The following is a 14445-nucleotide window of genomic DNA, read 5'->3' on the forward strand; positions in this document are numbered from 1 at the left end:
GCATCCTGTACCAGAAATCTAGGACAGAGTCAATCTGAGCATTCAAATTAAAGTGGAATCCTACAGGGTGGATGCTCATCGGATCAGAGATTTGGAGCTAGAAGAGACCATAAGGGCCTTCAGTTCTAGATTCTTCTTTCTATAGATAAGGAAACTGAAGTCCCTAGAAGTGATGAGAATTTCCCAGGGTCATGAGGTAGGAAACACCAGAATCTGAATCCCACAATCTCCAAGATGCAAAAGACTGCAGAGGAACAAGAATCCCTCTCTATCATACTTGATAAATAATGGCAGAATCAGCATTAGAACCCATTACTTCTCAATCCAGACCTGGTACACAGGGCATATCTAGTGAGAGAATGTATATGCACTTTTTAAAAACATACATGCTAAACGATAGCTTTAGCATTTTTTTCTGGGGGAAACTGGAATTGAGAAGGGTACTGGCAATTAGAGTGTTGGCACTGAAGAACTCGTTCAATACAGTGGGCTAATGAGAGTGACTCACATGTTGAGAACCTAAAATGCTTTTGGATGTTCATTATGATGCTGTCCTCAGGGCCCCTGTTATGAGTCAGTCTCATAATGGGCTCCTTTTGGTACCTGGCTAATTGAATTCTTCTTAATAGGATCCAAGCTGGATTCACCTATTATAAAATTCCAGAGTGAATTTCCTAAGAATCAAGCTGGACTATTCTTTCTCTGTGCAAGTCCTTTGTTGTCTGAAAGTCTGACCATAACCCCAAGGCCTGTGTGGGAACATTCAAATCATCCTGGTTTATACAAAATAATCTCAGTGCCTCTCACACAATAACTCCAGGAAATAATGGTTGGCTTTTGGCTCAGCTTTCTCTGTTTTTGGGGTCTTTAGGGCTTGTACTTTATCTTTACCTATCTCCTCTTTTTCCTTCTCTCTTTTATTTGAAGTGGGTATCTCATTAATCAAGGAAAGGCAACTCTAAGAAAACAATCCAAAAAGAACTGCTAGAATTCGAGATCCAAATTCATCCAATCCCTGGCTAACCCTGAAAGCAGGATGACAAAGACTTCTCCTTGGGGCACTATTTCAAACTCTAATTACAGCAATCTTCTAGGATAGAGAGGTGCTCCCTGGCCCCCAGATCTAGGCAAGGGAGATAGCCTATATCTCTTCTGAAAAAGTCCCTTGCTCAAGTATGCCCAGCTTTTACCATCTTCAATTCTTTTTGTACTTATATGTCTGAGTGCCTTTAACAAATACACTCAAAAATCTGCTCCAGGTCAAATGCTTGTTAAGCCTGCTGACTTAGGGGGCAAAGATGCTAGTACTTCATCATTCCTGGCTTCAGAAGCATTTTGACAAAGCATTGACCTGAAGTTTTACCCAATAGTTCAGTGCTCATACAAATGACTCAAACTATGGGTGACAAAATACTCAGTGCTTAGAACTCATCCCCTGCTCTCTCTCTCTCCTCCTCCTTCTCACTTCATGCTCCAGTTATTCCAACATTTTCATAATTTTTATATTACTGCAAATTTGATATGTCCAAGTTCATGCAAATCATTCCCTCACAGTACCAGAGGCAAGAGAAAACTACTGAATAAGTTAGGAACTTGACATGGTAGGTTCCATCAGGACAGGTCCTACAAAATGAAGTACAGTTGAACAGCCAAGGAAAAATGCTCTGAACAGCCCCCAAATGGTTCAGCTTTCTCCATTATAGGTTGAAAGAAAGATATGCTGAGTTGAACTTTATATCCTAAGATTCCATCATTTGGAGTGTGGAGTGGCATTTATATTAGTGTCCTACTTTGGCTAATAGGCGGTTTTATCAGTGGAAATCACATTAAAGAAGATGTTGAAGGTTTAACTGCTGCATCCAGAGTACCACTGGGTCTTTCTGTTTGACTTGCAGTTAAACCCTTTTCTATGGATCATTCTCTTCATTTAGAATGTGGGTTCTTGACAGCAGGAACTGCCACATTTCTCTGTTTACATCACCATTGCTTAGCACAGTGTTTTGTACATAGCATTTAATAAATGGTTTTCATTCAATCAGGCTGAATCTAGTTCATCCCTTGGTGGCCAGATCTCTGGTAATGAGCCTCTATGCATTTAGCTACACTAGTCCAACAAGATCACATCACCTGACTTGCTTGAATCCGGAACCATCTTTGTGCCACAATAAAGTGAGGCTACCATGGAGAAACAAGAATAAAAGGCATAGTCCTCATTGATATCATGTTTGATAGCTTCAGAGCACTTTAAGGAGAGTCTCTCATTTAAGTAGGTATGAGATTTGAAGACCACCCTTTCTGGGTTCCATCTCCCTCATGAAAATGCCCCTATTTTAGGTCTTATTCTCTCAGGAAGCTATAGGCTGACAAGAGCCAATCTGACAAACTCTTTCACCCTAAAGGATCTTTGACCAATGATGGATTAATGGTGAACCCTTCCTAGCTGACATTTGCTCTGTCACCAGTGGCTTTCCATATGTGACTTCATCTTATTGAGAAATGTGGGCATCCCAGACCTTATTGAAGGGTCTAGTACGGAAGACATTTTGTGGGCATCACAGCTTTTGGGTGTTAGAGGACATGTGAGTTCATTTGCTATTTCCACTCTTGCTTCAAGAATGAAGACTTAACATTTTGTTCCCAGAGAGCAGTCTGAAGGTAGGATCAAACAGAATGCATTGGGACTTTTTTTTTGTGTGCGAAGGTGCAGGGCTTGCCAAACAACCTTCTCTCAGATTAAATTGGGCATAGTGCTACCTTTGATATGCCAATCTAAATTTGCAGGAGGAAACAGGGAGAAAAAAGCACCTGGGCCTTTTTCTTTGTTTTTGTAAATTGCCATGAGTTCTGAGTTCCAAGAACCGCAGGGTAACAAAGAAAGTTTCTCTTCTATTTGTGACATGAGCTGCGGGTGTGAACAGATCCATGGAACAGTAGTCAGGAACCAAAGCGGTTGATGGTCATTGCTTCAGAAACATGTGATTAGCATAATTTTGTCATTGTGGGCATTAGCATTTGAATTTCACTGCCTGCAGAATACTAGGCAGAGAATTAGATGTGTATTCAGGCACAATCTCTGCTCTCACAGGAATTTACAAAGGGACAAATATGCCTGCATTAACCTTGCCAGATGATGATAAAGAAGAGACATGTTTGATAGGAAACTACTTCTAGGAAGAATGAATTGTAAAAAAATAGCCTCACCCATATTCATTCAGTCAAATTCAAATTAGTGTTTGAGAAGGTGAAAATGGGCTCTGAAATTCCATGGAAACAGACATTCCATCTGTTTCCATGGTGGTGTCCTGCAGTAGAATGTAAGCTTCTTGAGGGCAGGGACTACTTTTGTTGTCTTCTGATTTCCAGTGCCTAGACCTTTTTCTTTTGGGGGGGGGAGGAATTCTTTCATTCACCTCAAAGGAAATGGGATAGAAATTAGAGGTGACTATAGGACCTTGGGTTACCCAAAACATGAAAGTATTTTCCCCTTGTTCTAACCCCCTCCCTACTAAACTACCTAGGAGACAAGGAATGCATGAGTATAGGAGGAGACTATTCTAGTGAGGCAGTGTCTTTTCCCCATTATTGGGAAGAGTAATGATAGGAGAGGCCTGGATGGCAAGAATTATTGGTTGCTCTGGGTGCCCACTAATTTCCAAGACTAGCCTGGGCTAAATGGCACTCGGCTTAGCTGGCTGATTAAATGTAAAAGTCTAAAGGGTTCTTTTCTACCTTGAAAGTTTTATGATTTGGATTATGCTTTGTTAACACGGTCAGTATGTATGTCACATATTCTTTCTCAGTGTGTCTATAAATTACCCATTAATTCAAGATTTAACTGTAGGGAAACTTTAGAGCATTTCTCAGGAGGCTGTACTTTCAGAACAATACATGTAGAGCAAATGTAAATGGCTATTTATTACAATAAAGCCGAAGTCTATGTCGAAATAATGTCATTTGTTCTCAGGATTTATTTAAATGCTGTTGGAGGCATCTCGCTGCTAATGTAAAATATCTTTGGATACTGGTCATCATTTCTGCCCTTGTTTTTTTCTGAATCTGACCAAAAGATTCAATTCTAATAGCTCAGCACACTCTTTGAAAGGATGACAATGAATTAATCAGTTACATGCAAAGATCTTTGTTTCCAATAGATTATGTTCCTAGATCTATTTCCTCTCTGAAGAATCACTTTAAAGATAAGAAACTTGTTATAAGCTCCTGCTTCTGCATGGATACAAATATATAAATATGTAGATACACAGACAAATGTGTATCTATCTCTATACATATACCTCTTTCTCTTTCTTTCTCTGTCTCTGTCTGTCCATCTGTCTGTCTGTCTCTCAGCAGCACAGGGGATAGAGCAAAGTACTGGGCCTGGAGTCTAGAAGCCTCAAATTCAAATGTGGCCTCAGGAACTAACTGGCTGTGTGACCCTGGGCAAGTCACCCAACTTGTTTGCCTCAGTTTCCTCATCTGTAAAATCAGGATAATAAGAGCAGGGACCTCCTAGGGTTGTTGTGAGAATCAAATGAGATAATAATTGTAAAGTGCTTAGCATAGTGTTTGTCACATAGCAAGCACCATGTAAAGGTGAGCATTTATTGGTCCCTGATCTCAAACTTCCTTTGAAACATAAAGTATTTCCTGTCCTCCTTGTCTCCTACTTTTTAGCACTCTCTCCTTGAAAGGACCTTGAAATACTTTAAATTTGCTTATTTGTGTAGAGTTCGCTTCCATACTCCATTTTTCACTTTGTATCCCAGCACTGAATGCAAGGCTTTGGTGCTTGAGAAAAGTTTGTGAATTGAATGGAACTGAACTGAACTGGGATGTCTCTGCATCAGGTGACATTTAAGGGTATGGATAAGACCACGGAATGATGCCTACATAAGACTACACACTGATGCCACTCATGTGAATCCAGGGCCATCTCTTGATCCTTCCACCTACATGAAATTCATTGTTGGATGGTAATCCCAATAAAATCAGCTGCCCTATCCTAATCTATAGCAATCCAAATTAGTTTAATGCCTTATGGTGGCATATTGATTTTGCATGGTTTCTCACAAATGCTTTTAAAAACCTATCCATAAAATCCTAGTCTTGTGCTTCATCCTGATCTACAAGTATGGCGCTAGTCTCCCAATAGTCTTACCCATTCCTCATAATTCATGAAACATGGAGAGATTCCAGTCTGCACTAGTAGAGACTCAGAGCAATGAAATCTTGAATTTCTTAAATGAAACTATTATAAATGGCATGGTTAAAGACTAAAAGGTCAGTCAATAATTGAGCAAGGAAGAAATTTAAAGGATCTGCTGATTTAAACCTCTATTTTCACTTTCATTATTGAGGCAAATCCCTTGTTTGTTTCATTGGAATATGTTCTAAATTAATGAAAAGTCATTAGTACCCATCAATAAATGAAAATGAACTTGAATTTAACATTTTGCAGGGCACTTCTCTGTCAACATTCTTAGGAACAATTTCAGCAATCAACGTAAGCTAATAAATCATTATTCTTCACAAAAGAAACATAAAGAGATTAGAGCTGGCTAATTTTCCCCTGCTGAAGCCACTGACCAGAATTTGGACTCCACACATAACCTATGAATGTGCTTTGTTTGAAACCGTTTGCCATTTAGATTACTAGTGATTATAAACTGGGAAAGGAAGGAGTGAAAAAACCTGCCACACAGATGCTCAGAATGGCGAATGGTCTTGAGAGGAAATCAGTTAAAGGCTCCATGGATGTTTGGCCAAGAGAAGATAAGACTTAAAACGAAACCTGACAGCTATCTTCAAGGACTGTGATCTGGAAGCAGAATCAAACCTGTTCTTCTTGGCTATAGAGGGGCAGAACTAGAGTCACAGGAAGCCAAAGTAATTCACGTGTGAGAACCAGAATGGAACAGCAACCAAATACCACTGCATATGCTTAAAGCACCTTACTTCTTACACCAATGGCAGTCCAGGTCTTTCACCCATGTTGCCACAATCTGCTCAGCCTTTTCCTAAATAGCATGGCTGATCTAAACATGCACCAGTGTCAGTGCATGTTAGTCAGCTAGTTCTCTCTGTTAGAAGCTGCCTTCAATCATTTCCTAAGGCCAAACTTGGGAAACAACCACTGGCCTACAAATACACCCTTACTGCCATACTAATGGCCTAGCCTGAGAAGTTTCACACTGACTTAGGCTGACGGCTACCCATGGGCACAGAGGTGTGTTTACTGTGTTTCTTGATGCCCACTTGGAGAAGTCCTCTGCCTCTGTCTGTGAAACCTATCTACTACTATCTGAATGGTTGGTTTTTATAGAATTCCTTTAAGGGAACTCAATTAGCACATTTCCTTTGTCAAATCTGAGCTCAACCTACAGAAAGGGCAGAGAGCTAATAGATTTACTTATTATCTTCAAAACATTGTTGGCATTAAGATAGCCCTTCGGTAAAGTTTGTGAACAGTCAATAAAATACAAATCTCTCCAACTTGACTGGTTGACATTTTCAGAAAAAGAAAGACAAAGCAAGAATATTTACATTTCAACATACAACTATATTAATGATACCAAAATACATAAGCTAAGATCGGCAGTTCAGGATGTTAAAGACTTAATTCTAATCCTAAAATGGAACACCAGCCTTTCGAAGGTGTGAATGCTTATTAATCACGCAAGTGCTAGTGAAGACTTTAACCTGAGGGGAGAGAAACTCTAATGGATTTTACAATTAAATGAATCTTTGAAAAGAAGTTCTCCTACAAAGTTTCCAATATATATACACAGTAAGTGCTTAATAAATGCTTTCCGACTGACATGAATTTCAGTCTTAAGATAACAATTTTTTTCATAGTATTAATGTTTTGGTTTCCATCAAGTGGAAGGTGTGGGGTTTGAATAGACACAAGTAAAAACTAATAAATATTATCTGTTTTTAAAAACCCTTGCCTTCTGTTTTTGAATCGACACTAAGTATCATTTTCCAGGCAGAGGGGCAGTAAGGGCTAGGCAATTGGGGGCAAGAGACTTGCCCAGGGTCACACAGCTAGCAAATGTCTGAAGTCAAATTTGAACCTAGGACCTCCAGGTCTTTAAGCCTGGCTCCTTCACCAAGTCACCTAGCTGCCCCTAACAAACATTATCTTAACTCTGGTAACCTTGTTAAATGAGAGTATGAGTTGAGGAAGGGGGATAAATAGGGGAATCGTCTCCAGGCTAATCCCTGAAGAGAGGGCACCAAGATAGGGAGGAAGGTGCAAATGGAGCTCTCAAAGTCTTGTTCATGTTCTTTTTCTATATTAACTCTCCCCTTTGATTATTCCTGGTATTCAAACAGGAAGTGGGAAAGAAACCTAACTTCCTGGATCCAAATTGTCAGAAAGGTTTCTGCTCCTCTAATGGACTACTTTGGTCAAACATGTATAATTCTTCTGTTCCTTGGAGCATAATAATAGATTGGGCAGAGTTCAGACTGGGATTGCTTTTTCCAAATTATTTAAATTCAATTCACCATTTATCAAGCACCAACTTTGTATAAGGCATGATGTTAGGCTCTGGGAGTGCAAAGAGAAAAAAAGAAAAGGCCACGGCCCTCATGACATACCTGTGCCACACAATTAGTCAAGTCTACTTCAAAAGAAGATTACACAGGCAGTTATAAAAGCAGATCCACAATACTTCCTTGACAGTTTTCATTTAATGTATATTTATAGAATGTGAGCTTTTGTAAAAGACAGTTAAAAAATGGCAAAGGAATCAACCTGCCTAGATAGTTTTGTGGGGAGTTTTGCATATGAAATCTCCCCAATCTGTTCCCACCTGTCAGTATCTTGAATACTTTCTCTTGCTCATTTTGAGATAGTCATACAGAGAAGAGGAAAATAGTTGTGGCTAAACATTACAGCAAGTTTTGGCAAACTTAGCTTTAGAGATGTGACCAGAACAAAGCCAACCCCTACACTCCTCCCTGCTTCAACCCCAATGAGTATCTAGAATGAGACAGAGTTTTATGAAAGAGATACTCCAGAATGTTTATGACTAATTCTGATAAACCAGGCCAGCAGTCCTCCAGATATGGTCCAGGGACTCTGAGCCTTTCTGAGACCCTTTTAGGGGGTCTAGGAGATAAAAATTATTTTTATCATAATACTAAGACATTTTAATTTCCAATACAGTAAGATATAATCCATATAGACAAAAGTTCTTTTTGAGTGGACCTCAATAATTTTTAGGAGTGAAAAAGGATTCGCAGACCAAAAAATTTTGAGAACTGTCAAACAAGACTGGAAACCATGTAAAAGAGTATTATGGGTTATTATAGGTTTCTACACTGTTTCCTAAGTTCAGCACATCGAGAATACTCCAGTTGCAAGAAAGAATTTATATCTATATCTATATATATATGTATATATATAAACACACACATGTATATGAATATATGTGCATTTACAAAAAAGTATATAGAGATATCTGAAAGTTGGTGATAACAGAGAAGCACAATACAAATTAAACTTTTACTCCCAAGTGCTATTGATTCTCCCATATTTCTAAATATATAGGTGAGAGGAAGTTTCTAGCCCTATAATTTTTGTGGGAACATATTTCCTCACTCCTTGCTTCATGCATTCAAAACCTTTTTTCTTTTTTAATATCAGTATTCTTTTTCAAAACCACACCTGGCTCCCCACCCAGTAACATTTTGGCACCTCCAATTGCCATTCTCCTTTATCCTGGGTCAAAGGCAAAAGGAAAAGCAACCTTTATATAGGAGAAGCGAAAATGAAACCTCATTGATTCTCATCCCCAACTTCTGACCATCACCCAGGTAACATATTAAAGGTTTACCTTCTTCACAGGTATGGCTCCCTGGCGTTCAGCGCCGGCGCCAGCATATCTATGGGAAAGGAAAATAATTTCTTAAGCTCAAGATAAATCAATTAACAGGCTGAAAAGTCAACATGGAGATTAAGAAGAACAAGAACACACATACTACATATGTGTAAACACATCTCCACTGGCATTATCATTGAAATACCTTGGGATCACGAGCAAGGTCAATGGCAGAATGACATGGCTCTGCATATGACATGGGCTTGGAAAGATGATTCTTTCATTTGCAGCTTATACAATACAAGAAATAGAAACATAAACAGGGCCGCCTTCACTCTGCTGAATCACCACTGGTCAAATCTAATAAAACTCATTCCAGTGTTACAGCAAGCCACCCTTAAAATAGATTGTGTAGGTGTTTCATAGAAGTTTTATTAAATTGGCCTTATACAAACTAGTGGAAATAGCCTCTAATGATCTCCAAAGTGTCAAAATTCATCTTCCTTAATATCTATTTGAACTCCCTGGCCATCTGTAATTGAAAACAGAGTTTCACATTCAAGTTGAAATATGAACATACTATCCTTAATACTCAGTTCATTGGACAACACATACAGTGTGTATAGATATCTAAATCTATCCATACCTATATCTATATTTGTACACAAAATTGGGGTGGGTGGTTGTATAGAGATAGGGGATAGGGAATGAACAAATGATTTCCCTAAAATGGGAAACTCCATTGTGAAGGACTTCCTCTGCAAAAGCAGAATGGCATCTTCTCTGAAACTTACAGTCTTAGGATATTTCCTAGAGCCCTGGGCGGGGTGGTTAAGTGCCTTCACTGACCCAGGGTTAGCTAGCCATTGTCAGAGGCACTCTGTCTTCCTGGCTGGCTCTCTAGCCATGACACCATGCTGAGTCTCGGTATGTAATACATACCTGCAGACAGATACATGTATAATATGCCAAATTTGGTGGTGGCATCTGTGAGTGGGAAGACTTTTGCAAAGTGTTTACTTGTAAACAGTGAGGTAGGTCAGCTGAATTGTAAATGGTAACTTAGTGCCAAGATTCTCCATAGTTAAATAATCTCTGGGAACATTAGTTTGCATCGCATTGTACTTCTTAGTATCTGAGTTGGGTACATAAGGGGGGAAAGCAGTTTTCAAACAAATGACAAACAAGGAGACAAATTTTCCTTCTTTTACCTTTCTTCCTCTACAATTAATTGGCCAGACTAGTTGCCTGGTCACTGAATGATCAATCAGATTTGAATCACCTTTTGTGCCTAATCTGTTGTTTAGTGCCCAAGTGTCAATAGATAATGACCTCACAAATGATCGAATACTCACTCTAGCTACAGTGCAATGTAAATGGTACTCCATGGGAGAATGACCAAGAAAACACAACAATTGGTCCATCTTGCAAAAAGCCATGTAGGAGGAAGGGTGGGTCCTCAATAATCTGTGATAAGTTCCATGTGTTGGGAAGCAGTCTTGCAGCAGCAGCTGGATGGTCACTTGTCAGGGCAAGTGCAGAGGGGATTCCAACTCAGGTACAGGTTGGACTTAATGGTCTCTGAAGTCCCATTCAACTCTGAGATCCTGTGATTCATTTGTATTAATGACTAAGTGCTATATTGTAAAGGATTACATTTTGTAAATTACAACACAACTAAGCTTTGACCAAGGAGGCTGCACCAATTAAACACCCTCTATGGAATAATACAAAAATCCACTTGCAACATCACCGGGCTCCATTCCAATGGCTCTAAGTACCTGATGGTGGTTCCTGGGAACACCCTTTACACTCATTTGCATTAGTTAAAGGGTGGTATTTATAAAGCATTTGCTGGATTCTCAATAGATTAAAGCAGAAAATACAGCCTCAGGTGCAAGGAAACTGAATCGTGATGTGGTTACAAACATGAATTGGTTTGATAGATCTGCAAGAGCTAAAGAGGAACTCAAAACATTTCCCTACCCCAAATCATCAAGTTATCTAAAGCTACTGATTTTTTGGTATTACTCTGGACCATCCAGACATTTAAGTCCTCATCTGGATTTAGGAAGACCTAGGCCAGAGGAAGGTACAAATGTTGATGGTGCTAGCCTAACTAAAGGAAGGAATCGGTGAGTGCATCCCAGGAGCCTCTCTCCTGTAACCTTGAGTTTTACTCCAGGAGCCTATCCCCCAACTAGTTAAAAACTTAAAACTATACAACAAATGAAGAATAAAGATATGGAGTACAGTGATCATGAGTTTATCATATCACTGAAATATAATAGCCTTAGCTGAAAGCCAAACTTGCAGAATTTCCTGTCACGACAGATCAATAAAACAAGATAATGAAGGTAGATTTTAGAATGGTACTCCCTGGAAATTATAAGTTCAAAGATCTAGAGTTGAAAGGCACCCAAGAGGCTATGTACTCCTCATTTTACAGTTGAGGAAACCAAGGTCAAAGAAGGTAAAATTATTTACCCAAGGTCAGATGGGTACAAAGTGTCAGTGGTGGGGCTTGAATTCAGGTTCTCTTACTCTGGAGACTCTGCACTTGACAGTGTACCATGCTGCTCTTTAGGAATAAACAGCTTAATGTATATTTTTACCTTTAAGTTTAGTTTTAATTATAAGCAATAATTTAAGACTATTTCTAGTCTGAAGGGTCACTTCTGATCCCATAACTCTCTGATTAAGATTCCAGGGAATTCTTGTTGATGCTTGAGCCAAACAATTCTTGGGTGGGGACCATGGATGCTTTGGAATTATTCAATAGAAAAGACTTAATCAAGTATGGTTGAGGGCAGATGAGAGGTATCAAATTCTGATCCTACTGCAAGTGGCCTGCAAAACTATTAAAATGTATATTTCATGAAAGAAACCAAAATATAATGGAACATAGATAATATTAATGTGTGATTTTCTAAGTTAATATGCACCCTGCAGGGATCTGTTTCTATTTGAGTTTGACATCAATGGTATGGCCTACCTAGGATCTCCTTTAGAGGCATCAGTGGTGGTTTGGGGAAAGGGGATGGAGTGGTATTGGTTAGATACTCTCTGTGTCATTATGGGGACAAACAAATGTTTCCTTAGAGCTCTGAAAGCAACTTAAGTAAAGAGTAGTTCTCAGATCCACTACGGTTCTGACCTCCAGATAGTACTCGCCTAAGATATCAGTGAAGTATATGTTTATTCAAAGGCTAGCCTAGAGATTCTAGGTGTTTAGGAGCCAAGGGCTACCCAGACATTACACTAACCCAGAGGTTGCCGAATTCCTAGAGGTGTCAGACTTTCGGGTTTCCCTCTATGCAATTATAAAATGTCATGATTGTTATAATACTGTGCCTGAACTATAATTATATGTGGCATAGCTTAATAAACTGAATCAGAGCTGCCAAAATCAATATCAAATTAAATGAAAGAATAAAAATGAGAAGGGCGGGATGTACAACTAGACAGTTCCAACCTGACGTATTAAAATAGGCTACTAAGATAGAGATAAATGTACAAACACTAAGACAGAATATTACTATCTTTAAAACAAGTTTAACCAATGTGAATCAATGGCCAAGACAAAGAGGCCAAAAGAGCCTAGAAACCACTTTAGCTAGCAAGCACAATCTCCTTGACAAACAGAATGAATATGGACAACACTAGTTCAGAATAGAAACTCATTTGTTGAATCTTATTGAGAACAATGGGGAAGATCATGAAAATTTTCATATCCTATAACAGTAAGAAACAGTGGAAGGGGAAAATGAATTTACCAGCAGCTTAGTGAAAGACCCAATGGAGTTAGACCATAATAAATCAACAAAAATTTCTTATAGTTTAACTATTGTACTAATCACTTGGAACACACATGGTCCTTGGTCTCTAGTAGCTCATATTTTAGTGGGGGAGACAATAAGCAAGATCTATGTATATAAAAGATCAATACATTGTAAGTGTGAGGTGACCTCAGAGGGAAGGTGCTAATAGTGGGGAGAATGGGGACAACTTCCTACAGAAGGTGGGTAGTCAATAAATAGGACTCATCCAACAATATAAATCACTTGGCTAGATGCTGAATATAGACAACGAACTAGGACAGGAATTGAACAGCAGGAAGAAGAAGGTGAGATGGGTTGCATTTGAGATACTGGGCAGCAGTTTTAGTGGCTTTAGGTTTCTCTCTGAAACACAGGTCCATCTTCTTAAAAACAATATTCTTCATCTGGTGATATATATGACATTAATAATGTGATGGTATAGGCACTAGAGTTAAAAAAACAATGCAGACAGAGATGATAGACCTACTTATGCTGCAGGACAAAACTAATAAAGAACTACATATCAGAAGTGGAGTTAAAGAAATAGAATCAGAAAAAGATGTGGGCCAGTCATGTACCAAAGATGAGGAATAAGAGCTACATGGCCTATGTTTTCCTTTAATACTGACACAATGTCAAGAGATCTCAAGGATGTCCAGGAGCCACACTCTTGCCCAAGATCACATAGGTATAGCAAAAGGCATAGAATATACATGTATTATTAGATAGAAGCTGGTATCAGATTGAGGAGAGGACATGAATGGAGCCCCGGAGGTAACGATTTACACCGGGTCAGGGAATGCACACAAGAATTCAACTAAAGATCTGTTGAAGGACTGAGGGTCTCTTCTACTTTTAAATACTAGGATTTTAAACATGTGCATACAACTGATAGGAGGGTCCTAGTCTGCAAGAGATGACTGGACTTCAGGATGGAAGGGGTATGGAAGGTGGTGGGGAGGGCAGTCATGGGAAAGGTAGAAAGAAGACTTTAAACACCAAATTTGCCTTCTCCCTTTTGCCCAGAGATAAACCTGGGGAAAAGGACAATGAATGTTATACAAAGAGTATATGAGCAATTAAACCTTATAAAAGTTTACAAAATACCTCTGGTGGAGTGAGAAAAATTGCGCAAGACTCCCCACTCCTTCCTGAACTGGTGAGAGTGGAAGTTAAGTGCATGAAACTGAAATCAGCACATCCCTAAGATAGGTTAATAAGGCTGTAGGCATCAGCCTCAAATAGTTAGAAAAGCTGCTAACTGAAGCAGCTAAATTGATTTCTTCACATCTAAGCTTTTACCTGTGAAAAATCTAGATTCAATTTAATTAATTACAGCTATGTTTAGATGGTTTTTTGCAGTGACCTGTGGGAAAGTTTCTAGCAGGAAAATAAAAATATGCCCAAACCAGTCTTCTCTTGTGAAGTAGTGAAGTATAGAAGAAGAAGAAAAAAATCCCAAAGAATTAGATTTGGAATTTAAAACAAAAAACAAGGGTTAAGTCTTGGATCTATCACTTCTTGTACCTCTGTGATCTCAGGCAGGCCCTGGTTTCTTCATCTGTAAAATGAAGGGGTTGGGTGAAATTTCTAATTTCACTTCTTCCAGCTTCTGTGACTCACGATTTCTGGTTCTGCCAGAGTGGTTATAACCCTGGGGAGCTTTAAACATTTCTGTGAGTCAGTTAATTCATCTAGCATCCCCAACCTGTCTCACAAGGAAGACATGATGACTGTCAAAATCAGTCACAGAAGCTGGGCTCTCTGACGCACTTTACATTTATATCTCTAGT

At 39.0% G+C, this 14445-nt stretch overlaps 1 protein-coding gene across 11 annotated transcripts in view; it reads right to left on the minus strand.

Annotated features, from left to right (window-relative positions):
• The window catches only part of LOC103106019 (connector enhancer of kinase suppressor of ras 2-like), a 526863-nt gene that overhangs the window by 82077 nt on the left and 430341 nt on the right, over nucleotides 1-14445 (minus strand). For all 11 annotated transcript variants that reach the window (XM_056808958.1, XM_056808954.1, XM_056808963.1 and 8 more), the window contains one exon: nucleotides 8847-8895. In XM_056808958.1, coding sequence (XP_056664936.1) covers nucleotides 8847-8895 — 49 coding nt within the window. The remainder of the gene's footprint in view (nucleotides 1-8846; nucleotides 8896-14445) is intronic.

The sequence above is a fragment of the Monodelphis domestica genome, chromosome X (genome assembly GCF_027887165.1).
Source record: "Monodelphis domestica isolate mMonDom1 chromosome X, mMonDom1.pri, whole genome shotgun sequence".
Lineage (NCBI taxonomy): Eukaryota > Metazoa > Chordata > Mammalia > Didelphimorphia > Didelphidae > Monodelphis > Monodelphis domestica.